This window comes from Melospiza georgiana, chromosome 15 (genome assembly GCF_028018845.1).
Source record: "Melospiza georgiana isolate bMelGeo1 chromosome 15, bMelGeo1.pri, whole genome shotgun sequence".
Classification (NCBI taxonomy): domain Eukaryota; kingdom Metazoa; phylum Chordata; class Aves; order Passeriformes; family Passerellidae; genus Melospiza; species Melospiza georgiana.
In genome coordinates this window covers 9490499-9516082 of record NC_080444.1, presented here as the reverse complement: position 1 = coordinate 9516082, position 25584 = coordinate 9490499, and the positions used below count along the sequence as shown (strand labels likewise).

General features: G+C 42.0%; 2 protein-coding genes across 3 annotated transcripts in view; one reads left to right on the top strand and one right to left on the bottom strand.

The window, feature by feature from the left end:
* Positions 1 to 820: 820 nt before the first annotated feature.
* SAR1B (secretion associated Ras related GTPase 1B) lies at positions 821 to 15221 on the bottom strand. 2 transcript variants are annotated; one of them, XM_058034520.1, is made up of 7 exons: positions 15136 to 15221; positions 10762 to 10832; positions 7792 to 7911; positions 6948 to 7013; positions 6298 to 6401; positions 6016 to 6147; positions 821 to 4570 (listed from the first exon to the last, which is right to left on the bottom strand). In XM_058034520.1, the coding sequence occupies exons 2-7, from the start codon at positions 10814 to 10816 to the stop codon at positions 4454 to 4456; spliced, it is 594 nt and encodes a 197-aa protein (XP_057890503.1). In that variant the 5' UTR covers positions 10817 to 10832; positions 15136 to 15221; the 3' UTR covers positions 821 to 4453. The 2 variants fall into 2 exon arrangements, with proteins under 2 accessions (XP_057890503.1, XP_057890504.1); XM_058034521.1 differs by having other exon boundaries at positions 15077 to 15149.
* Positions 14719 to 25584, top strand: part of SEC24A (SEC24 homolog A, COPII coat complex component) — a 24337-nt gene continuing 13471 nt past the window's right edge. The window contains 9 exon segments of the mRNA XM_058035095.1: positions 14719 to 14980; positions 15117 to 15313; positions 15315 to 15410; positions 15413 to 15599; positions 20221 to 20742; positions 22115 to 22273; positions 23982 to 24059; positions 24377 to 24543; positions 25140 to 25312. Coding sequence (XP_057891078.1) covers positions 14719 to 14980; positions 15117 to 15313; positions 15315 to 15410; positions 15413 to 15599; positions 20221 to 20742; positions 22115 to 22273; positions 23982 to 24059; positions 24377 to 24543; positions 25140 to 25312 — 1841 coding nt within the window.

The window sequence follows — 25584 nt, the reverse complement described above, 5'->3', positions numbered from 1 at the left end:
GCCCAATCCCTCCAGCCACTGGCACCAGAGGGAAAACAAGGACAGGAGCCCTTCCACTCACAAGGACGATGAGGCAACATTAGCAGATTGAAAGCTCCTGAAATGAAAGGCATCAAAGGCTCCAAAATATTACTGTAAGATTTCTTACTATGATGCAACATGTGCAGTAAGAAACAGGGTCATAAGAAAAACAAGGGATATATTTTTTAAATTATTATTTTACCATACCTGCTCATCAAATTTTTAATTGTAATTCAAAAGCAGACAAAAAATAATTTGAAAAATGTAAACTAAGGAGAATGTATGCTTAGGGTTGGAAAATAGTTCTCTAACAGTAGGTTAACACACTCTCCTGTGGGCTACACTCAGTTTCATAAATTTGAACTCCGTGGCAACCCCCACTCCATAGTCCCACCAGGAGGGCCAATCCTAGAGCACAGCTGGATTCTAAGGAAGTATCACTCACCTCTAAGATTATATCTTTCCATCTTATTTTAGAACTGCAACAAAGGAAAGGCAATTTTTTCCATGTTCAAAGAGTTTTCCAGATAGAGGATTTTTTTCCATACACCCATGCACAGAAATTGAGCAAAAATGAGACAGAACTATTACTATACCCACGCAAGAAAACCCAAACTCACTCCTAGACCATATACTGAGCACATTTTTTTCCTGATTTTGACGATTTCACAAGAACTACCTGTTTAAAACTCCTTCAAATTTCAAGCAAAATTTTATTTTCTATTCCCAATGGTTGTATTTCCAGCATAGGATGGGACAAGATAATAACAAATGCATTGACAACATGTTAAAGAACACCTTCACCTTTAGCTTTTCTTCTGCAGTTTATTTTATAAATTACAATTTTCAACATTTAGTGCACTCACATTTCAGAACAGAAACACCAGTGCAAAGAGTGGTTTGTCCAAGTGCAAGAAGTTACACGTCCCCACTGACCCCAGTGGATGAAGCCCAAATGTAACTCCTCAGTCCACAACCAACAACAGTGTGTTAAATGTGAGCACGTTGTGATCAACAGAAACACTGGACTCTGGCTGGAAACAACCAAATACTTTGACAGGACCAACAAGAGAAGAACAATTTGACCTCCAGCACACCTGTGAATTCACTGGGATTGGAGACCACCTCCATCATTTTTCTGAACTGACATTATTATAAAAAGTGAATGCCAAATGTTCTTTATTTGATGCTCATATCCGATTATCAAAACACAATAAAGCTCCCATGCATGCAGGTACTGTACTCCAGTGAATGCCACAGGTCACCTTTGGCACATCATAGTCAGGACCTGAACACAGAAATAATCCTGATCTGGCACAGGATGAATGAGAAAGCTTGGAGAGTTTGCCCATCTCCAATGCCAATAATTGTTGCTGAAAAATGCATTAAACCAAGACTGAAATACAGCAATCACCTCTCAGTTATACAATACATACTAGACCCCAATTTTAATTTTTTTTTAATTCTTAATTACATCCAAGCAAAAGAAATCTTCAACCCAGAGATGCTGGTAAATGGGGTCACTGCTGTGAAATACAGGCCACTGTCAGAAGTAGTTAGTAGGATCTTAGAAATCTGCATTCATTTCTCTTAAGGAACTGTTGCAATGTAAAAACAAAATGAGACAATTCATAAATAACATCTTTATTAATGAGTTTTCTTTTTCACATTCTTTAAAGTGATGTTCAATTAAAATCTGCATAGTCAAGAGTGCAAAAAAAATCATAAGTCAGACCCAAATGTGAACACTACTTGTTTTGAAGCAAGACTGGCCACAGTCATAGGAATAAAATAAAAATAAATGGCCAGGGGGATATGGAGGGGGTGGGGATGAGAACCACCAGGAAAATTCTCATCAGTAAATTTGTCTATTAATAAAGTCTTCACACAAAGACACACAACACTCATTCACATTCATGTGCACAACAGAATGTAAACTACAGAAGAAAGGTCCTTCCTCTGCTGAATGAAATGAAATAGAGCAAGATTATTTATGTATTTCACTGAGCATTGATCGCCTATTCCAACAACATACCCAGCTGGATAACACCAGGTCCAGGTTTCTCCATGCTCTTATTACAATAACATTTCAGCCACCATCCCAGAGCAGGAACCAGGGAACCAAGGGTGTTTCCACAACACTGGGAACTATTCTTAACACACACTTTTAAGCACCATCACCTCCCTTCCTTTTTAATTTTTAATAGGATTACCCTTTTCTTTAGTGCTGCTGTTTACAATTGGTTGGAAGAGCAGGTGAGGAGGACCCTCCAAGCCCATGCAATGGCTCAGCCTGTGGAAGTGCAGCACAACATCTCCACTTCCAGCTTCATTTCCATAAGCACAGGCAACACAGTCCCAAATCCCTCACATCAACACCACAATGGGACTCTGCAAGTAGTACTTTTAATATTTACACCATCTAGCGATTCAGCTGTGGTTCTCTGCATTATCACCATCATCAGAAAAAGCTAGAGAAAAAACCAAGAGGCACATTCCCTACATACTGGCTGTAGGCAGTGAGGACACACACTGTGCACACAGTGGTGAGAGGCCACTTCTTGCCTCCAGTCTGGATTTGTGCAGCAGAGACACCACTCCACAGCTGAGCATGAATTAAAATGCAGAATTCTCTATGTTGGTCATTTGGAAAAGCCCTCCAATGCCCTCACACTGAGCTGCACCACACACAAACTGGGCTTAATGTTTTGCATGTGATTCTGCAGTAATAAACTTCATTTACAATTTATATTAGTTAGGTTCTGAATTATTCAGATGCACAATCTAGGACTGTGGGGAACTGATCATCAATATTCAATCATACCAGTTCAGGTTTGGGCAAGGAATAAGTCTCATTTATTTGCTTTGTGCCTACAGCCTTTAGATCTGAGATTCAAGCCCAGAGGTCAAAAGGAAGTTATTTGTGAAATCAAGCCAGTCAGAAATACATTTGCTGCCATGGATATTGGAACATAAGGCCTAAAGTACCTTGGAGAAGACGTACAAGAGGAAGTAAAAGGATTCAGTATAACTTGCAGCAGTTTGTATTTGTACAAGGACAAAACAAACTACACAGTGAAACTCAAACCCATAAGACTGAAATGGTGACTCCAGGGCTGAAACCCCACATTCATTTGGCAAATCAGGAGTAAAACTTGCCCAGCACAAGAAAGCACCCACCACAGCTCCCAGCCAGCATCAATAACATGTGCTGCAGCATCCTTTCTTCAAAGATAACCTGTTTCCTCCTTGGGGAACTAACACTCAGAAGCAGGGAAAAGCAGTCAGAAACTGGAAAGAGGGACTGAATTTGACCCCCGAAATAAGTGCCCTGGGCATCCAGCAGCTGCCACACTGGTCAGGTTTCAGGGCAAAATCACATAAAAGGATCCATCTTGCCCTAAAAATAAAACTGGCCAATGAGTGTGAGCTGGTAAACTTGCAAAAGCAGCAATGGCAACCCCTTCTTTTTCCAGGAAATTTCATGGGCAAGTCTTCTGGTAGACCCAAAAATTAATGAAATTGGAAATGGGATATTTAGTGCAGGGGTATTCTTATTTCTTCAGAAAGAAACTGTATTTCTTGTGTCACATCAAGGGTTTAATTCAAGAGACCAGTAGATTAAGACCACTTTTGTCATTAATTCAAGATTTACTTTGGCACAGCTAATTTAGACTTTTTGTATTTGTGGTAATTATAAGGGCATCACAGTGGATTTTTCCCTTACTATGAAAAATCCTAAAATAAATAGAATTTAGTAGTCTGAAAAAACCCACCTTACTCTAATCTACAATGAAACTACTTTGTGGCCTGCTTGTGTTTCAGGAAAATATCCCACATATTCAGATCAGCCTCACTAGTTAAGACACATTAAAATGAAACATTTCCCATTAAAGATGCCAAAACTGGATTTAAATTTATTGCATGACGTTGCATAAGAAAGTGTATTATTGAAAACTGTAAGGCATCATGCAATTATCCATCAGCTAATTATTTATTATTCCTTGAAAGATGGTTATATACTCTAAAGTTATAAAACCAGTTTCAAAAAAGTACATAAAAAATTTAACATAAGCATTAAATATTTTTCACATGTTCATCGTTTTCAGCTGTTAAAAAGTGCATTCAAACATACTGTACTGGAAAGTTGCTCTGACCAAAAATGGTGCTGGAGACTCATTAAATTAAAAGCTGCAAAAGGATGTTGCATGGGATTAGAAAGCTCACAGGTTGTGGCATTTAAACTTACAAACTTGCTCGAAATAATTTCGCAATCCTCACACTTACAATTTAGCATCAATGATAGAATTAGCTAAAAATGTGTATTTTTAAAATTGAACAGTCAAATGAATTCAAGTTACGTACACTGAGTGATCAAAAAGGAGCAGACATGGGGCCCAGGGCAGGGTGTGCTGCTGGGATCTCGGCAGGCTCAGTTGATGTACTGGGCCATCCAGCGGAACCCCTCCCCGTAGCCTTGTCTCTTCAGCACGCTGCACATGAACACCTCCAGGGGCCTGGCATTCAGGTCCTTCAGTGGTGTGCTGCCCTGCAGAGAGACACACACAGCCCCTTACAGCTCCTTGGAAATAAAACATGTCCTTACAGTGCCCTTATGAACAGCATCGATTCCACATGGACATCTGCTTCTATGGAACGCCCCTATTTAACTTGTGTCTGACACTGGAATTTTGGAAAATAAATTAATCTAAAATCATAGAATGGGATGGGTTAGAAGGGATCTTAAAGCTAATCTCATTCCAGCCCCCTGCCACGGGCAAGGACCTTCACTATCCAACCTTCCAACCTTCACCTATCCAACCTTCCAGTATCGCAGGTTGCTCCAAGCCCTGTCCAACTGACATGAAAATACTTCCAGGAATGGGGCATCCCCAGCTTCTCTGGGCCTGACACCTCCACAGAGAGACAAGAACATGTGACCTTAAACTCAGTAATTTGTGTGCAAGAGCACCATGCATGTTCTCACGTGCATCCACACTGGAGAGGGGATGTGAAACCAGAACAGAACACCAGACATGCAAAGAGAATTTTAGAGCTTATATTTGGTGTTCAGTCACACTTCCCTGCTCTGTTTGCAACAGTTTTCCAATCAGATAAAAAAACCATTTGCTACAAATTTTAGGACTGACCAAAGCATGAATGCCATGTGCTTGCTTGCCAAAATCAGCACAGTGCAATAAAGCTGCTGTTCAACTGGAGATTCACACTGGTGTCAACCTTCATCAAGTACATGTGGTGGAAAGACCAGAAAACAAGTTTGTTGCAAAATGCAACAAACAAGAAAATACAGATTTCTTCTTGTCTGACCTAAACTATGACTGGCACTGCACTTAAAGGGAGGCACCTAAGAGTGAATAAGCAAAGATGAATTGCAGGGCAGGTGCTCTGAGCAGAGCTGGTCAGCTAAAGGAGAAAATCTGAATCTAGAAATCTGCCTTGTTGCTACAGATGCCAGTAGGAACTTTCTCTTTTCCACAACCTACAAACTTAGACTTCTACAATGGTGTAAATCTATCTCTAAGCTTTAGGCAAATATGTTAGGTAGAAAATTATTAAAGCTTGCACTTGAAATGAGAAAGATTCTATTCAGTTTTCTCTCATAATTCACTCTACAACTATAGCCTCTGAAAACTGTTTAAAAATAGTGCATAAGAAAGTTGAAGTACTAAAAATTATTCTAGATAGAAATACATTTTCTCTGAAAAAATGTGGCATTAAATACCACATGTATTTAAGTGGTTAATTATGTAAAAAGTTGTAGTAGACATACATTTAACATACACACACAAAGAGACTCTGGGATTCATTCTATATACTGTTATTATGTACTAAGTACTTTATAAATTAGAAAAACATTTCTTTTGTATAGCTGGAGCAAACCAGAGTCAACACACAAATAAGGCAAACTAACTGCCCAAGCAAGAAACCTCACCAAAAAAAAAAAACCCAAAAAAGCCACAAACCAAGCAATACCTTTCCTGTTGTCTGGCCATACAGACCAAACGTCTCTCGTAACCTCTCTTCACTGATGGCTTCAGGTCTGTCAATCTTGTTACCAAGAATTAGGATAGGCACATTAGCAATAGTTTCATCTGTCATTAGTGACTGCAAAGGAATGGAGAAAGGAGGACTGATTAATTTAAAATACAGAAGGTCAAATCACTACTACTCATTTACAGGTGACAGCAGAGGTCTGTTGGGGATTTGAGCTTAGTTCTTAGAAGCTCAAACTTTCAAAAGTTTAAATAAACTTACATCAAGTTCTTCTTTTGATTCAAGCAATCTTTCATGATCTGCACAGTCCACCAAGAACACAACACCATTAATTGCAGGCAGGTAGTTTTTCCACACTCTGCGAGCTACAGGGAAAATAAGAAATTAAAATAAAAGGAAATTATCCCCAAATAACAGAGTGATGCACATTGGTAATTAAAAAGCAACAGGTGCATGTGGGTTTATTAATTTGATTTTTTAAAAATTCTTAGCTTATGTTGCCAGTCTTTGGAATGCAATTCATCTTTTACAAAGCTTGAAATAACAGAACAAAACCATAATTCACTCTAATGTTATCACTGTTCTATCCCACATGAATGCTGATGTGTGGAAATGGTTTTTGTTTCCCCAAGAATTATGTCAACAAAGGTAAGTTTGAAGGTAAATGCAAGGAAATGAAGGTAAATGCAAAGTACAGAACCCCTCACAGTATTAATCAAAAGTTTCTCCTCTACTGCAACTCTTGCTAAATCGTATTTGTGGTTTGTGATAAATGGTGGAGATGAGCAAAAGAGCAGCCAATGTCACAGAAGAGTTTGGGAAGTCAGTCTCTGCAGCAGGGCTGTGTTTCTGATTGGAAGCAAACTCCAGCCCAGTTCAGTGAGCTTGAGTGAGTCAACACACAGTCTTACCTTGAGCATGTCCACCCAGATCGAAGGTAGTGAAAGTCATGCCAGCAATTGTCAGCTCTTCTGAAGCTGGAAATACACAGAATTATGTTGTAGTGAAGATTATGCAGTGCTTTGGAAAAGTCTGGCCTTCTAGCACATAGATTTTACTTTCTTTTGGTTCTTTACAGTATTGTGTTATTCAAGAAGAACATGAGAGTAATACATTCTCTCAAAATCAATGGCACATTCATGTATCACCAAAATGTTATTAACCATTAAAGCATGTGTGAAATATCTACAATGCTAAGAAGAGCAGAGTATTCCTACATTATTTATCCCTCATGTTACACAAACAACAGTTGGCTCTGACATCTGGTTTGCAAAAAAGATTTTGCATTTGGCATTTTGTTTTCAATACTGTTCAAGGCTTCTCCTTTTCATATCCTTTCCCAGTTTCTCACCTCCTTACTAGACTTCCCCAATCCACATTTTCAACCTGTTGAACTTTTTCTCCTGCAAGGTTACCAGGATAACAATTACACAGCAATCTCTGAGACACAAACACTGATTTTCTAATTATACAGAGAAGCTGGTCCCAAAAATTTCAAGTCCCTATTTCTTGCAGCTTCTATAGTACAAACTCTCTGCTTCTATTGTTCTGCTTGATATTCACCTCTTAATTTTAAATATAACACTCTGAACTATCCTACACACACTGTTTTTTAAGATTACTTGAACTATCCATGGATTGCAATCCCAAAAATCTTGTATCTCCTCAGTTACACTGGTGGTCTTAGATCTGGCATAATCAGATCCTGCTTTTCTTCAAATGCTTTCTAGCTAAGGAGCAGCACTATGAACTTACTGGGGTGTAACGTGGGGACGTGCTGTCCCAGTCTGTCATCTTTGAGCATGTGCAGCAGTGTTGTTTTTCCAGCATTGTCCAGTCCAAGAAACACTAGTTTGCCTGATTTCTTGTACAGTCCTAGAAGAAAAAATGACCTAGTGATTAATCAGTTCAACAGAGTTCATTTCCAGCACTAGAGATGATTTTGCTCCTAGGAACAAAGTGTTCAGTCACAGTACAAAATACAGACCAGGCAAATTCCAGCACACCTTTATCAGTGCCCTTTATCCACGCTGTACAAATGACATTCCCACTTACCACAAGGCTGCTGCACCAGGTAACCTGCAGCTTACAGGATGCTTGGCAGGACAGGCACAAATTGGTGTGAATGTGTCAATCATGGAATGCATTCCATTAGCTTAGGAAAAGCTTCTGACAGAACAGGACTAAATGCTACCAGTGTAGTTTACTCTGCCCCAGCAAAAGCACAGTTCTGCTCACAGGTGGTGGAGAGATGGGCACAGACCCAGCACTAACAGCAGGCTCTGGATCATGGGCCAATCTGAACCTGAACTCTGTTCACCTACCTTCAATTACAGCAAAACACTTGTCTGAGACAAAAAAGAAATTCAGACCTCAATCACAATAATACAGAGAAATTGGATTCAACATCAATAATCATAATTTGTGAATAAATTCTTTAATATTGTCTAACACATTATTTGGACAAAAAGTAACTTTCACCCACATCCCCAGGAAAACTGTTGGCTACATCCTGAATGGCATTGTCAGGACACTTCTGACACACTTTGTCCCATGTGACAATGCTTTAACAAGAAATTTTATTTTCATTGATTGTCTTCTTTATAGAAATGTCTTCTGCCCTTCTTCTCCCCCTCCACTTGTAACCCCAGAAATGCAACAGTTGCTGTGAAGGAGAGGAAAGATTTTTTAAAACACAAACACCATATTTCCTCAAATTGGAGATTATGGAAGGGCAATTCTCTTACAACTTGTCAACACTGTATCCTCTGCCAGAATTAGTTTTCACTGCTTCAAACTCATTGATATTCAAAGGAAAACATTAAGATAAAATAAACTTAAAACCAAAAAAATCAATCCTGTTCTGTACTACAAAAAAACCCTATTTTCTGTAAAGTGCTATGCTCCTGTGTGTTGGGGTGTTGAGCCAGCCCTGCTGAGGCTGCAGCACTGCAGGGACAGAGGTGCCTCTGCCCAGCAGACCTTTACACCACTGCTGTTTGCTCACCTCTGCCTTTGAGCTAATCTCAGGGATCACATTCCAGCTGGACATGTTTTGTAACTTGCAGGAATGAATATTCTCTCCTATTCATCGTCTTATTTCATTAATGATCTTTATTACTCCAGGTCCTGCAGAGTGTCTTCATAGTTCTTTCATGTACAACAACTTTTACTTCCCAAACTCACCTTCTCACATGCCCATATATACACTAACTAATAAACTGTGGAGTGGAGGAAAAAGTGTTAATGGTTACAGAGAAAGAAGTGGACAAACATTTTCATATACTAACTTACATCACAGGAGAGACTCCGGTTCACGCTCACCTTATGAGTTAAACAAAACTCTCCTAACCTATAGGAAAACAAAAATATTTTTCCCCCTCTCAGCCTGCAGATCCAGGAGTCTTTGCTTCCCAGTCAGATGTTGCTGTTTGCACCACAACATTTCAAACTTCCCAGATGTCTTTCAGAGAAACACAAGACTAACAAGCAGCCATACTTCAGCTACTGGCTACACCAAGACCTGAGTTTTTATACATATATACAAGTTAAAAAATATTTTTGTGCCTCCCAGAATTATACTTGTGCAAAGATGTTCTTCCTAAAGTGATCCCATTAACCTTCTGACAGACAGCACAGGGAACTCTGGCAGTTTCCCAAATGTTATGATCTGTCTTTTTCAACTCTAACTACAACTGAAAATGCAAAGAGAAACTGTTTCTTTTAGAAAAAGAGGGGCATAAAAGAGGGAGCTGTTTCAAGCTCCTCTGTCTTTCAGCAGAATTAGCCTTTGCTTGCACAGGAATGGAAAAGCAGGCCAGTGTGCAGTAATCACTGTGCAGCTAAGGAAGAAGAGATAAGAAAGATTAGTCAACTTAGTTAAAATTTCACTGGCTAACATTTTGATAGCAGGCCAAGGGTCTGACATTCAGTGCAAAACTTTAAACTTTCAACTGATAAAAGGTAGGTGGCACAGCTTGCTATGACTTCTTAGCCTCCAATGTTTTTTGACCACTTCAATAAAATCCTTTAAACTTGGAAATTGTGTCTTTTACCTATGTGATCTGCAACTTCTGATCCTTTTTTTAGTATCCTAACATTAACTGAATCCTAACATTAATTTTCCTCATGGTTGTGGGGTTTTTTTCATCTTGGACTGATATGGATTGCAGACTTTTTGAACAGGGAATAATTTTATGAGGCTCTTGAGTAGGTGCCAGTGAAGTTTCACATTAATTTCTGTGGTACAGAACAAGAACTCACAGAACAAGGTGCTGCTGAACATGAGAAAGAGTTTCAATATCTGACACTAATTTTTTGCAGACAGTCCCTTCTATTTGGATTCTGAAATGATAGCCTCTTGTGCAAAAGAACTGAATTAAATAACTGAGTTCAGTTCTTTACAGCAGAGAAAAATCAGGACAAGACCCATAAGAGCCATGTGAATTACACCAGCTTAAATGTAGTATGATTAGAAAAGTCTGACCTTTTATGATCATGAAATAAAATGTAATTTTTTTCAAGAAGAGTTAATGTAAGACAGAGTGGAGAGCACACTCTGGAAATGCTCAGTATTGATAAGTGAAACTTTTGTTTGAGTGTTACTGAATGTACACCAAACCAAATATTATTATTTACCCAGCAGTCTTATTTGAAGATAACAGGTGAACAGATATTTTACACGAGAATAGCAGAAAGGAAAAGCCCCAAACAATAATGACTTACCTAAAAACTGCAATACACTACTGAAACCACTGTAAATCCAATCAAATAGGAACATATCTGAATCTTATAGTCTGAAATAAAGAGAAAACATAATACATTTAAGTTCTGTCAGAACAGCACATTAAGCATCATAAAATATTTATAGGTAACAAAAATAATTTAAAATCCTGTGTTTAAAAAAAATGGTTTTGGTACACTGTATCATAGACCAGTTAAATGACAATAGCAAAGATTTTCCCCTCCCTTGGGCAAACACTACATGGACTGAAGTCTTTGCAAAAAGTAAAAATAATTTTATTCAAACTACAATTTGTTGAAGGTATGTATGATCCACTGAAGATTTTAAACAGGATTTTCACTTTTCAGCTGGGGAAAGCTGGCACTTAGAGAGGGCACTAGAGGGATATCAGTGCAGATTTGGGGCTCCAGACACCCCTGGGAGCTGCTGGGGTTCAAAGTGGAGGCAGTAAGAGGTGAAGAAGTTTTGCAGAATTGAATCTAGACAAGTTTGATACCAAATAAATCCTGTCCACACAGAACCTGTCTGTTTGGCTTGTTATGGAAAACAATTACCTAGCACAAAGCACTGTAACTATCCTTCAAAGTCAGTGACCTCCTGTATTGCCCTGCACAGGCTGCCATAATTCAGACCTTAATGCAAAAGTTTTGTTTTAAAAAATCCACTTTTTCCCAGTGAATTCCTTCAGCTTGGATTCAATAACAAGCTGAGCTGAGAGCCCATACTAGGTTCATTGTGTAGCCATGAGTGATGAATTTCCTAGCTTTCATCTTAATTCCCTCAGTATCTAAAGTGAGGATAATCATAGAATCATTGAGGTTGGAAAAGACCTCTAAGACCATTGAGTCCATCTGTTAGGCCAGCACCTCTGTGTTCAACACTTACACCAAGTCCCCAAGGCTTCCAATGGTGAATCCACCACTGCCCTGGGCAGCCTGTGCAGGGCTTGGCCACCCTTTCAGTGAAGAAATTTTTCTTAATACCTAATCTGAATCTTTGCTGGCACAACTTGAAGCTGTTTCCTCTTGTCTTGTCACTGGTCACCTGAGAGAAAACACCAACCCTGACCTGGCTACAACCTGTCAGGGAGTTGTAGAGAGTGATGAGGTTTCCCCCTGAGCCTCCTTTCTCCAGGCTGAGCCTCCCCAGCTCCTTCAACTCTTCCTCACCAAACTTGTGCTCTAAATCCCACTGAAAGCACCAGTTTGACACAGTGAACTGTAAGCATTTTAGTTCTCTTGGAGACTAAAGGGCAACATCCTTAGAAGCCTTTAGCAGCTAATTCCTACTGGAATACATGACCCCTGTGGACACTGGAGTCTGGCTGCCCTGGAAAAACTGGGCTGCACTGCTAAACACAGCTGGGAGAGGCATCCTCACTGCTACAGGGGCCCAGCACACTTGTTCAGAAGCTGCAGGGCTGCCTTGGGGCATCTCAAGAGGACTTCAGGGCAGCTCTGAGCCTAGAGCACAGCACACAGGAGTCAAAACACAGGTCTGAACCAGCTCAAAAACCCAGGCATCCATCACAGCAGCTACACTCACGACAGAATTTCTTTGCTATGCAACAACAGGTACACCATACAGAGCTAATGTGGAAAGAGGAGTGGATATTTAAATGACCTTTGCTTGCACTGGAACAAAATCTGTTCAGATGACAAAGCACCAGGTGTCTTGGTTTCACCACAGCTAACCCTTAAACCTTTACCCATGACTCTGAACAACACAGCAGCTGCAACAGGCACAATTTTTAAGAATACCAATCAAATATGCTTGTCAATGCATAAACACCCAGTTACACAATGTCATGACTGAAACTGTCCCTTGCACGGCTAAAAATCAAAGGTCAAGAATAAGCAAACATGGCAGAACACACACGTCAGCAGATTTATTTATTGCTTGAGCAAAATAGCAATGGAGAAAAGCCTCTGTGGGGCTTAGGGAAACCAGCGACTCAAATAACCTGCAAATCAGGGCAAACAGCGTGATGTAAGAGAAGTGCTCAGATTACTGAGGTGAGAATAACTTCAGTGCTCAGTTGTATTAACCTGTTCCATCTATTACACTTAGGTTTACAAAAAACATCAACCAAAAGAATCTTCATGCACTACAGAAAAACCTTAAGGGGCGAGATTCAAATGATTAATGTGAGAGCAGGATTACTCCACAAACACAGCTGAAGTGGCATTAATACAGGTTCAATTTCCATCACCATAAGAAAAGTGATGCTGGAAACAGAGCTACCCAAATCCTCCCAGAACAACCTCCATATCAGCTGGCAGCAGTTAAAGGAAAACACTTTCAAAATGGGAAAAAAATGAACAGCTAATTGTAAAGGCACACAGGTAATATTTGAATAGCGATATTAAATCTGCTCTTATCACATAGGAAAACTTTATAATTCAGAGCTGTGTCAAATCAAAGCATTACAAACCAGAGTGACTCTGCTCTGGTTGGAGAGTTGTTATGCTGAGAGCAAATTCAGGGAAGAGCTGAGGCTGTTGAATATACACAGACTCAAAGTCTCAGGCTCACGTTAAAAACACCACAAAAGCAGAACAATGAGGACTCAGCAATCACTGTTCACAAGCCATGATGGAGATAAAGGTACTATTTTAATGTTATTTCAAGGGTTGATTTGAAAATAATCCACTGGAAGCAGGCAAAAGTTTTAAATGAAAAGCTGTGCTGGACCAAGACAGTCTTTTACACCAATTGCTTTTACAGACATCACCAGCTCACTATGCCTCCACTGCAAAGACACCAAAGTTAACTTTCTAGTATCACTTCAGTGACACATGTCTACCACTGAAAAACATCCCCTTCAACCCTGGCCAATGTTATTCCATCAGCAAAGCATCACCCAGTAACTCCTGTGCAGCCATTCTACCACTCCACAGCCCAAGGCCCTGGGTTCACTCACTGAGACTGGAGAATGAGGAATTCCCCACAGTGGCTCTGGTAACACTGAGCCAGCCTCCTGAAGGGAAAGCTGCTGACAGCACGGACTAGCAAGCAAACTCACTCACAACTCTTTTATCTTCCGAAAGCCAGGAAATTTTTTCCTCCTACACTCAACTAGTGTTTTTCCTAGCTAAAAATTCATCATTTCACTTCCAAACCTTAGGGCAGTGCTCACTTCTGAAGACTCCTGAAGTTAAGGTAAGAGACAATATCAGGCTTTTAAAGAGCATTTTAAATGCCTTTATGGGACAATGAGGAAACAAAAACCAGTGACACCCAAGAGAACAGCTCTGCACGAACTGGGAACACACTGTGCTACACCTGTGTGGGGACTGTCAGCAAGAGAGAAGAGATCTCAGTCCAGCCTGAGAGCACCAAACATCAGTTTCAGCCACAGCTCAGTCTGAAACCACAACCTGCAAGCAATGGCTTAAAGCCTACTGCCAAGGGTGTATTTTTAGTTTTTCAAGCAGGATGGAAACATGATAACTTGAAAGTTATAATTTCACACATGATCACCATAACATTAAAAAATATTACCACACGCAACAAAAGTAAAATCCCTAGGAAACTTAGTGGCTAAACTGAGATTCTACAACACAGTTTATTCTTTGATTTGAAACTGCACTTGGATTTTGTATTTTAAGAGCTAAGGAAAGGCATAGTTAGAAAATTAGGTAAAAGCATAGACTTTCTAAAAGTATTTTGATAATTTTTTGACAGCAACTTATTTTTGAGACAGCAGTTTGCCTATGAGAACAGCACTACAACCCACGAGTTCCCAAGGGCAGCTGGTGCAGAGGTTTCGGCAGCCCTGGCTCACAAAGCCCAGCTGTCAGAGCACATCCTCGCTGCAGGGCTGCCGAACATTCACTGACAGGGAGCAAAACCCCTAAAAGCAGTAACTTCTGAAGACATAACAACACTTCAAACAAGCATTGCCCTGTCTATACAACGCGGCAGACGGCCCAGGGATGCTGGAGGGCACCCGTGGGTTACGGGGTTCCTTAAGGCACCTCACCAACACAGACCCCCGCAGGCAGCGCTACTCGGGACCTGCGAGCACCGTGACAGCCTCAGGACCGGCCGGTGCCGCCAGCGGCCCGAGCAGCCCCAGGGCAGTGCCGGGGGGAAGAAAGGAGGTGACAGAAGGAATAGGAGGGAAGGGGGAGAGCGGCCGGCCCCGGGCCCCGCGCAGGCCGCAGCTCGTCGGGGCGCGCAGGGACCCCCGGGCAGGCCCAGCCGCGGCCCGGAGGCCGCTCCCGGCAGGACACGGGAACGGCCCAGCGTCCTGCTGGGGAGAACAGACCCCTCACCACCCACCCCGCTCACCCGGTACCGCCGAGCCTGAGGTGCTCCGGGACTCGGGCAGCACCGACACCGACACTCACCCCGGCTGCGCCCGCTCCGCCCCCCGCCGCTCCTTCCGGCACCGGCACCCGCGGCGCACACACTCGGCTGGGCTCGTCTGCGTTCGGATGGACTCGGCTCTGTCCGGATGGGCGGGCGTGGTCTCTACGGGGTTGCCTTCGGCTGGGTTCGGCTGGGTTCGGCCAGGCTCGCCCCGGTTCGGTGTGACTCGGCCGCGTTCGGCTGGGTTCGGTTCGGCTTCGCTCGGCTCCGCCCCTCCGCGTGCCCGCCCAGCCCCGCCCCCGGCCCCGCCCCTTTCAGCCGCAGCGCCGCTCCCGGAAGTGCCACGTGTCCGCAGTGCGGCTGCGCGCGCCGCCCGGCAGTTCCGGTGGGTCCGTCCCCCCCGCCCGGCCCGGCGCCGCCACACGGGCGGCACCGAGCGCAGCCGGCCGAGCCATGGCCCAGCCCGCCGGGGCTCCCGCCGGCCAGCAGCCCTACAGCAACGGTGAGTGCGGGGCGGGCTCGCGAGGCTCGGCGCGGGATAGGGCCTGGCGGGCACGGCTCCCGCCGCGGGGCGCTTCCCCCGGGCCCAGGCCGCCCTTCGCCCCGGGGCAGCGGGGGCCGGGGCCCGCGGGCAGAGCGCGGGGAGGGGGTTCTGGGGACGGGTGCTGGCTCACACCCGGCTGAGCTCGGCGGGGCAGCCCGGACACCCGCGGCCGGGCTGAACGGGGCGGAGAGCACGAACCGAGCGGCGGCGGAGCCGGCTCTGCCGGGACCCCGGGGCGGCCTGGGCCGGTGGCAGCGGGGCCGAGGTGGCCCTGCCCCCGGTGTCACTGAGGAAAGCACAGGGCGGCTCATCAGGCAAAATAAAGCTTCATTGTGATTTATTGTAATGGCAGAAGTATCCCAGAGTCCATCTGTGTGTCGGTATGAACGGCAGCGTCTCTCACAGAGCCCCTGTCCGTGCTGCACGGGCTGGCCCGGGCCGTCCCGCAGCCCCGGTGGGTCCCTGTCGGTGACACGGGTGACACAGCCGAGGTTTGACCCTTTGGAACGGGGCTGTACATGTGGCACTGTGGTTATCGCTGAGCTCAGCCCGCGGCGCTTTCTTATCTTGTCATTCCCGTAAAGCCGACATTATCTGCTCCTGTGTGCTGCCCGCTGGGAAAGTCTTCATTACTTTCTTCCCTTCAAAATGTATTTCTTTACAACGAGATACTGAAGGTGAAACTGAGCTTACTAGCCGGTGGTTTAATATAGGAATAAAAAATGCAGGGCCAGCCTTGTCTCTGTGTCTGTTTTCGTGGCATGTGTGCAAATCTGTGCTGATGGAAGTGTCTTCTGATTTCACATACACATCCTCTGCACTTGCTGCCTTAATTATACACTTGTGTGTTTCAGTAGCTGTGCTGCATCATAAGCAGTTCAGTTATAATGAGATCTTTTGATTTTTCTTCCCCCTCCTCCTGCACAGTGTGTTTATTGCTTTTCTTCAAAGTCATCAGCAAAACGACAATTTGCAATTAACTGTGTAGCTGCTTCTAGGGTCAAGGGAGTGGGAAGAGAATGAATATAATGTGGAGAGAGAGGCTGTGTCCTGGAGAGCTTATGGTCTGAGCAGAGGCTGTACAAAGGGAATGTTAGCTAATGGAGTAACTGAGTGGGATGATTTACAGACTGGCATGGCTCTATGTTTGCTCATTTCCCTAGTGTCAGATTAAGCACATAATGGAAGTTATGGAGAGGCAGCCGAGAAAGAGGAATTTCAGGCTGTTCAGCTGTCAGGTGTATGAAAAATAAAGAACTGAAATGTAGAGTTATGCAAATTTAACAGTTGTTACGGTGTGTTAGAGATAAGGCTTGGGTTGCTGGCCTTTGAAATAATTCAAATTGTTCAAGCATGGACTGTTCATAGCATTGTTTAAAATGTATTTTGAGAGGATGCTGTGATCCTTGTCCTTTATACTGACACCAGAGCTTTATAAAACAGTTTTGGGGGGTACTGAGTGCTGTGGTGGTGCTTGCAGTGGTCTGTGAGGAAAGCAGACTGTCAGCAGGATGATAAATTGTTCTCCAGCTGTCAGCCCTGTCTTGCAACTTGTTGCTTGCTGAAATGTTTGCAGGTAACTCCCTGAGCTTGCATGGCCACCAAGGCAGTAAATTGTCACAGCAGCACCCTGTGCTGCCCGGGAAATTGTTTAGCACAGAGCTTTGGGTTGCTTAGCAACAACCTTCCTCTCCTTCATCTCTGTTTGTCTTTTAATAGGACCAGTATTCTGTACTCATTTAATTGCAGGTGTCTAATTTGCTTTCCAGCTGATAGATCTGAAGCACAAGCAAGAAGGAGAAACAATTCCTTTAGAATGTTTTGCTTGTCTCATGTGGTACCTTATCATGGTGCTTTGATGTCATGAGGTGCTTTAGGAGCTGTTGGGTTTGGAATCCAGTGGGTCAGACTCAGGTGAAGTGGACGCTGGTGGTGACTGATTCCACAGCATCTGTTGGGATGTGACTTTCCAGAGTGTTTATCTTAGCATCTCCCTGGAGCCTGGAGACCTTGTGGCTGGCACAAGTGATGTGCTGAGTAACTGGCTTGGAGTAGGGGACAGTGAAATTCTGTGTGGCAGAAAATGCAACGTGGATCATGGCTGTCCACATTAGTACTTTGAGCATTTCATAAAACCATCAAGCGACTTTCATACATATTCTGGTGCTATCCCTGATCTCTCAGAAACATTAAATGGTCTTGTGTTGTTGCAGAGGAGAGTTTTGCTGTTAAATAGGTGGCCTTTCTTCTATTACTAATTCATTTCTATGGTCTCCAAGTGTTGGCTGTTTTGCTGCTGTGCAGGTGAAGTAGCTCTTCAGCCCACACAAAATTCCTTGTTTGTTTCTGGCTTCACAGAAAACAGCACCATTTGGGGAAAGCTGGGCAGCCTAGATACTCCTTGATGGGTCTCAGTGAAGAGGTCAGGTCAAGATGGGGATGCATCCAAGCAGCAAGTCCTGAAAAGTTTTTGTGCGCTGTGAAACTCTTTGTAAAGGGATTTTGTCCCTTAGTGCTATTTCTATAGCTTTTTTTGGCAGCTTAGTGCAGACTTGTCTTGGAAACATAAACTATTACATGAGGATGTCAAGACTTTTCATTGTGCTTCTGACTTTAAAAATAAAATTGAAGTTGGAACATTTATGTTTTTGCATAAAGTGCCATAGAAAATATCAAGTAGGTCAGTTTTTGATATCACCTCACTTCCACTGTTTTCTCCTCAAGCAGAGAAAACAGTGCATAAGAGAGCAATCCAAATACTCTGATTTCTGCCTGGGATAGAGTCATGCCCTAAGGTGAAAAATCAAGTTAATAAATCAATTTGTATTTGTTCTGTATTTTTCCTACAGTTTATACTGATGTTATATCAGTGTTTATGTGGATGCAGTCAGATTTGATAAGAATTCATCATTTTTAAAGTTATCAAGTTTAATTGCCAGTAGGGTTTGTAAATCAATTGTTGGAAACCCATCTGATACACTGCAGAGTAGTTTTTGAAGGTTACACATAACTATCAGCATTTTCATCTTGGTGAGCTTTTTTCTTTAAACTCTCTTGATTTTAGTGAATTATTAATTGCAAATATCTATGAGCAGCATTGTAGGGACAGTAGGGTATAACTGGATTTCCTAACTGAATGATAAATTACAGGTTGAAATTAATGGTTGGAGAATAATATGGTGTGTAGCTTTTATGTACAAAGAAGAGGCAGTGAGGATGAGATCACTGGCACTGTAGCAGTTCTATGGACCTGTGCAATATTCAGTGAATTAACAGCTGTGTGTGACCCAGAGCCTAAGGTTTTCTAGAATGTTTAATGCAGTGTTTGTCCTAACTAAGAATTTCAATGTATTCTGCATTTAGCTTAATTTATTGTCAGAAATGTGTGAGTTACTTTAACTTGGAAATGTGAACTTGCTCACCTTTCAGAATTTAACCATTACATTCTAATAACCAGCCATCTTTTTTTAATGTGTGACTGTGTGTGTGGAATGTCTCCAGTATCTGAGCTGTGTTTTTAGGGGATGAGAACCACAATGTGACTGCCTGAACTGAATCCCACAACACTGGAAAGTGTTTTGGTAGTTGTGAAGGAGTCACAGCTGGCTGTGGCCTGCAGCATCTCATGTGTTCTGTTCAGAAGGATTTCACTTGAAAATTGATAGTCTCTCTTCAGCATGTCCATTTTGTGGCAATGATATGAACAATCTGTAGTAGTGCCTTTCTTGATGGAGCTCTTATTGCACTGGAAATCCCATGGGATTCTGTCAGCCTGTTCCTCTGTAAAGCAGAAATCTGATTATGTTCTTGTCAGTGTTGTTTACTCTTTGGAGAGTTATTAACCTTTTTTTTCTTTTTTTTTTTCTTCAAATGAGTAAAACTTACTTCATGTATACCAACCAACATATGCATAAAGAGCATCATCAACCTGTCAAGTATTTTTTTTTCCTGACTGATAAATTATTTTATGATAAACTTACCCTTCCTTCTGTGTTGGTGACCAGCTGGCCACTCACATGAGCCCTATGTGTACTAATAGTTCTCATACTAAAATTAACTGCAGAAACTTTCATAGATTGACTCAGTCACTTGAGAAGCAGCGGGGTGACCTATGCTGGCACTTGGCTGGCAGTGTCACTGTGGTGAGCTGACGTGTGGGCTGCTGTCAGCCATGGTGTGAAATGGAGTTCTTATGTAATGGATCTTCCACTTTCACTCTGCTGGTGTGTGCTGCTGCCAGTGCTGTGGGACTCTGCTCCTCTGTGGGCAGCTTGCCTTTGGGGGTTTCTGAGGACTGGATGGGATCCTGTCTGAGTTTCAATCTTGATGGTACTGGAATGCTTAGTAGTTTCAAGGTTCTGTAAAACAAAACAAAGATTTAAGTGTCAATAGCAAAATACTGCTCAATTCATGTTTCTTGCAGTAGTACTTCTGTCACACCTAATGGTTTAAGTTAAAAATGGCTTGGAGACCAATAAAATCCTAAGGAAAGACATTCACAAGAACATCTTTTATTTTCAGATGTAATATACAACACTGACTTCCTAAAGAGTATAGTTTGTTTTTTTTTTCATTCCAGGCCCTGTTCAGAATCAGCTGATGCATTCCCCAGAAGGCCAGGGATACAGCCCTGCAGTTCCAGGATCCTACTCCCATCAGATGCCAGCAAAGGTTCCTCCACATCAGTCTTCTGGACAGTACAGCTATAGTGGCTCTCAGAATGTTTCTCAATTAAACAACTTCCAAGGACCTGGCCAGACTCTCAATAGACCACCAGTGGCAGCTTTCTCTGGGTCACCAGTGCAACAGCCAGGTCCTGTTCCACAAGTGCTGCCACCTGCATTACAGAACTCAGCTGCTGTATCATGTGCTGGGAGCTTTCCTCCTGGAGCCAGCCCAGCGGTGCTTTCAAACTGGCAGTTCAGCCAGACCCCTGGGAGCCAGCTCCCTGGGGCTCAAACAAGCCATTTGGCTCCTGTGCCTGGGGCAGGGCCAGCTCAGCCTCCATCATCATTGCCAGGGAGCACAAACCCTGCAGGGAGTTATCAATATGCTGCTTCTCCAGGGGCTCCTCCACTGCAGAACAGCTACATGAAGCCAGGTAATCAGAACTTTGTGATATTCTACCAATGAATGCTTTTCAATGAACTTGTAACATAATGAGTATAGAACTGACTCTGCAGTGACATTTTGCTTGTGGGAGATTGTTAAAGCAGATACACCCATCAGAAATACCTGGATGCTTTCTTTGGGTTAGGAATGAAAGTTCTGTGCCCAGGGTGGGTGGGTGGTAACTCCTGAATGGTGTCCCATTGTTTTGGGATGCTGTGTGTGGGTGATGCTGTTTCTGTGATCTACACCATTTCCTGGGGTAACCCATGAAGCATTAATATGTTCCAGTCCAGCACTTCACCATTGAAAACGAGCTCTGTTCAGTGAGCATGGTCAGTAACCACTTGATTCAGGTACTTTTCTGAAGAGCCTGTCAGGTTGATGCAAATAACTGGAGCACAGCCTGGAAACTAAAAAGCATTCTGTGCTGTTGAAATAGAGGTCAGTTCAGTGGAAAGCTTCCTTCCCCCAAACTTGTAATTTTCACATTTAATGATAATTGTCAATCTTCAGAAAGTCCTCTAAAAGTAGGAGACTTTGCTCCTACTGCTTTACTGCTGTTATATGCAGTGGTAAAAGCTTTTCTAATACAAAATAGCTCTATTGTGCAACTTGTGATTGTTATGGAAACACAGTTAATACTCAAGTTTCTCTTTGCCAAACTGCTGTATGTTAGTTTTTTCTCTCTAAGCATGCAACAGGACTTATGTACAGAAATATTTTCATGTAAAAGTAAATTATTTTTCTTGTTAAGCACTTTTAGCCTCATTAGAGATTTTTATTGATAGTAGTTTTTTTTTTTTTAATGTCTGCCTAATTTTCTTATGCTGATCAAAATGTCTTAAGCTTGCAGAATTTATTAAACTGTTTCTGGCACTTAATTGGAGTAAGCAGTTAGTAGTTTGGAATTAGTGAAGAAAATGCAGAGAAATTTTGGAAAGTGGCATATGAAATGAGAGCAAGTGTTTGGAATAAGTAATTTTTGAATTTTTGAATATCCATTCAATCCTCCTGAGCCATTTCCCTGGTATTTTTTTGTGTAACAGTGATCACTTCAATTAAAACTTGTTTGGTGATCATTACAGACTTGGTTATAGAGTTTGCATATTTTTTGTACATCTTGAAATTCTTGCCAACAAGAGCAACAAAAAGCTGAAGGAGATCAGTAATTGCAGGAACCCAGAATGAGAAATGAACTCGAAGCTGAGACCTTCTACCCACATGTTAGGATTTATATCTCATGCCATTCATCCTCTGAGTAAGAAGAATCTTTAAAATTCAATCTGTGCATTTTTATAACAAAACTTTTGTGATTTTTTTCAGCTGAGTTAAACTCCTCCTAACAGTTAATCTCTTTATAGGATCTGCACCTCCACCAGTGACTCAGCCTTTAACTCCCCTCCACCCTCCAAGGCCACCTTTAGGACCTCCACCTGTTGGTGGTCCCCCTAGGCCACCAGCAGCAGTAGCAGGACCAGCTGGTGCACAGTCTATGCTACAATCAACTGTAAACCAAGAAGGTAAGAAACAATTTGCTCTTTATGTTGAATTCAAACACTGCAACTTGCTGTAATATGCAACCTTTAAAGTCAAGCATGTTGTTCTATTAGAGACTCAAATTGTAAAATTGATACTGATACAGCTAATAATTTAATCTGGAAAGAGTAGGTAAGGACCTGGAAAGAAGAAAAATTATTGTAAGCAGACATTATAGAATTTAAGAAATTAACAGTTGAAAATAGATTTCCAAGTGCTGTTTTACATGGGCATGTCTGCTGTAGTTGACATTGCTTTTTTCCTTTTGTGTGTTGTGAAGTGATAGGATCTCATTTCTCTGTGTCCCTGACTACTGTCAGGACAGAAATCCATGTATGACTCCCTGTATTGTTCATTCTACAGGGAGAGATAAAATGTGGACCTTGCATTTCCTTGCTATCAGTGTGGCTGTACCTTATTCTTCTCTGTGTAAAATCACTGAAACACACATCTTGCATTTGTTAGCTTGCTGAAGGAAGCTACTAGAGGCTGTGAAGTGTCAGCTGTTGAGGACAGACACCTGACTTAGTGTCTCCTGTGGGCCCTGCACAAATCTGCCATTGTTTAGGAACTCCCCAGCAGTCTGATACTGCTCTGTATCAGACAGACTCCAGTTGTTTGGCATTTAGTGCCCATGCTGGATGGGGCCATGTGTGAGTTGGCAGCTTTATTTTTACAAACACAGTTCTGTCAAAGCTGTTGGTTCCTTGCATGTTCAGATTGACAGTTTCTCATGTGTGGTAGCTCTGTGAGCACAAGAATAGTATATTCAGATTTAACTTTGTTTGGAATGTATTAAATGCATTAGAAACAGCTTTTGCTTAGAAAATATTTTCTTCATCGTGAAAAAAAAAAACATTTCCAGAGCCCTGGAGAGATAAAAATGTTTAGTCTATGAAGCAGGTTGATTGCTGCTAGGCACATTCAGTGTGTAATATAAGTTCCTTTTTTTGGGTCATCTTTGGAGACTTTAATAAAAATGGTAATAAAAATAGAGTACCTACTTGTCCTTAGCAATATATAGTTGTGTTAGTATATTTAGACATAGTTGACTTACCAAAAACTGTCCTTTGGGAGCACTCTCTGAGTCTCAAGGTTTTTCCTATCTTAGATTGAATTTCTATCTTGGCTGGTATGTGACTGTGTCAGAGCTGTTGCTGTTTGGTGAGCAGTAGTGAACTAAATGTGGAAGTGTAGGGAATTTGGTGTTTCTGTGAATTATCAGGGGAAAATGTTCTTCAGGGTTAAGCTGAAGGTTCCTAAGGAAACCTAAGCTATTGGTTACTTGGAAAACTACAGCTAGCCTACAGAAACTTCCTCTGCTGAGGAGGGAGCATCCCCTGACCCTTTGCTGCATTTTGGCTTGGAAACTATGGCAAATCCCTAATTGGAAGGAGTCATAAAAGATTTTTCAACTAGAAGTGTAAGGACTTTCATTTTCCTTAAAAAAAATAAAAAAGATTGTGATGTTTTATGAATGTCCTTTGTTGAGGTGACATCTGCAGGGGACATGTGTGTGAGAAAGAGGACAAAGTATATTTAATTCAGTTTCATCCTGGGTCAAAACCAAAGTAGATTCAAACTATGCTTATCTTAATATTATTTCAGCAAGTAGGATATTTTTTGCAGTTACCTCATTAAAACTTCTTCATAACTTGTGCAAATTTTTCCTGTGGTTGTTTTTCTTTAAAGGTGATGCCAGATCTGCTGCCAGTGATGGGTCTGTTGTGCAAAACAGCTATGATGCAATTGAAGGTGGTGGTCTCATGGGTAAGGATTTGGGAGTAAAACTGGTTGTTATTATTGTGAAACTTTTAAGAGTCTGGGAAAGACAGAAGTTTAAGCATTTGTGTACAAACATATGTACTTGGTTCAATGTCTGTCTTGAAGCTAAATGTGAAATCTGAAGCATTGACAATTAGCATGAGTTTGCCTGTGATATGTAAAGTAGGTGAGAGCCCTTTGCAAAGTTGACAGCAGCTTTATTTTTCAGACTTAGAAACTAAACAGGCAGCTCTCCTGTTGTACTAATGCCTCAATTAGATACAGTTCTTCAGCAATTAAGTGTCTGTCTACTCTGCTTCCAGCAACTCCACACCATTCTCCTGCAGCCCCAAATCTGAAGATGAATAGAAGTGTTGGGTATTCCTACCCTGCCTTACCTCCAGGCTACCAACATGCTTCTCCACCTGGAGCCCCAGGAAGGAATGCAGCTGCTTTGCAATATCCAGATGGATCAAAACATTTCCAGCAGGTAAAGGTTGTCTGGTTTCTGTCTCAGCACTACCTCTGGTGGGGGTGTGTGGGTAAAGAAAAGTGATGGTTGGTAGGTGTTGTGTATCCCTAGGATGCTGCTTCTTTTGTTCCCTGTTTGGGCACCAATTGTTCAAGAGGGCAGGCATAGCCAGAATTAAAGCTTTTGCCTGTGCCTTGGTACCACTTTGGAAAAGCTGTGTGCCAGCTCTTTGTGAAGTGTTCCACCCTCAGATCTGTTCAGGATGTTTCTTTTGAAACTTTCAGCTGCTTTTGGCATGTTTCTCTTCAGTGGCTTTGTTATTGTTAGCTGAAGTGTTGGTTTTTCTTTCCCTGAACTTTCCAAGTGAACTGACCAATGCTTTCACCAGCTGAGCCTCTGTATTACAAGAGTTTTATAGGCAATTTATGCTTTTTTCCTCTTATGTTACACACAATTCAAGTTCATGTGACAACCAGCATTTCTAAATACATTGGTACAATGGCAGTTAGTACATGAGCAAAACAAACTGGAAGGGATATAGATGTGGTTTTAAACAGATTATGGATTTCATCCAAGTACTTGGTACTAATCTGTGAAATTTGATTTGTCTCTAGCCTGCCCTGGGCACTAATCACTTAACTGCATCAATGGCTGGCCTGAGTCTACAGCAGGAAGGGTTAAGACCTGTGAATCTTCTTCAAGAAAGAAATATTCTTCCTACCACCCTTTTGAAGGCTCCTGTCCCCAACTTGCATGAAGACATCCAGAAGCTCAACTGCAATCCTGAGTAAGATTATGCATTTGCTATAATACATCAAAATAGATAAAATGTAAATTCCTGCTTATAAACATAATTTCACAAAATATTTTCTTAATTTTATGAGTAGAAAATATTGAAAATGGGCTTCACTGTTACAATAAAGGCAATAAGTGGGTTTAACTTTGAAGGGGGAAAAATCATCTTTGTAGAAAGTATGAGGAAAAATTAGTTAACAAGGCAGCTATAGATAGGTAATAGAAAAGTTTTATGCCTGGCAGTGAGTATGGATGAGAAGATAT

Bases quoted from the DNA above. Each gene is read 5' to 3' on its own strand.
- SAR1B (XM_058034520.1), bottom strand. From the start codon at position 10,816: ATGTTCCTATTTGATTGGATTTACAGTGGTTTCAGTAGTGTATTGCAG. The intron at 7,014-7,791 runs GTAAGTTCATAG...GTGTATTTCCAG, and splicing joins CGTCCCCACGTTACACCCCA to CTTCAGAAGAGCTGACAATT. The intron at 6,402-6,947 runs GTAAGACTGTGT...TTTTCCCTGTAG, and splicing joins TCTGGGTGGACATGCTCAAG to CTCGCAGAGTGTGGAAAAAC.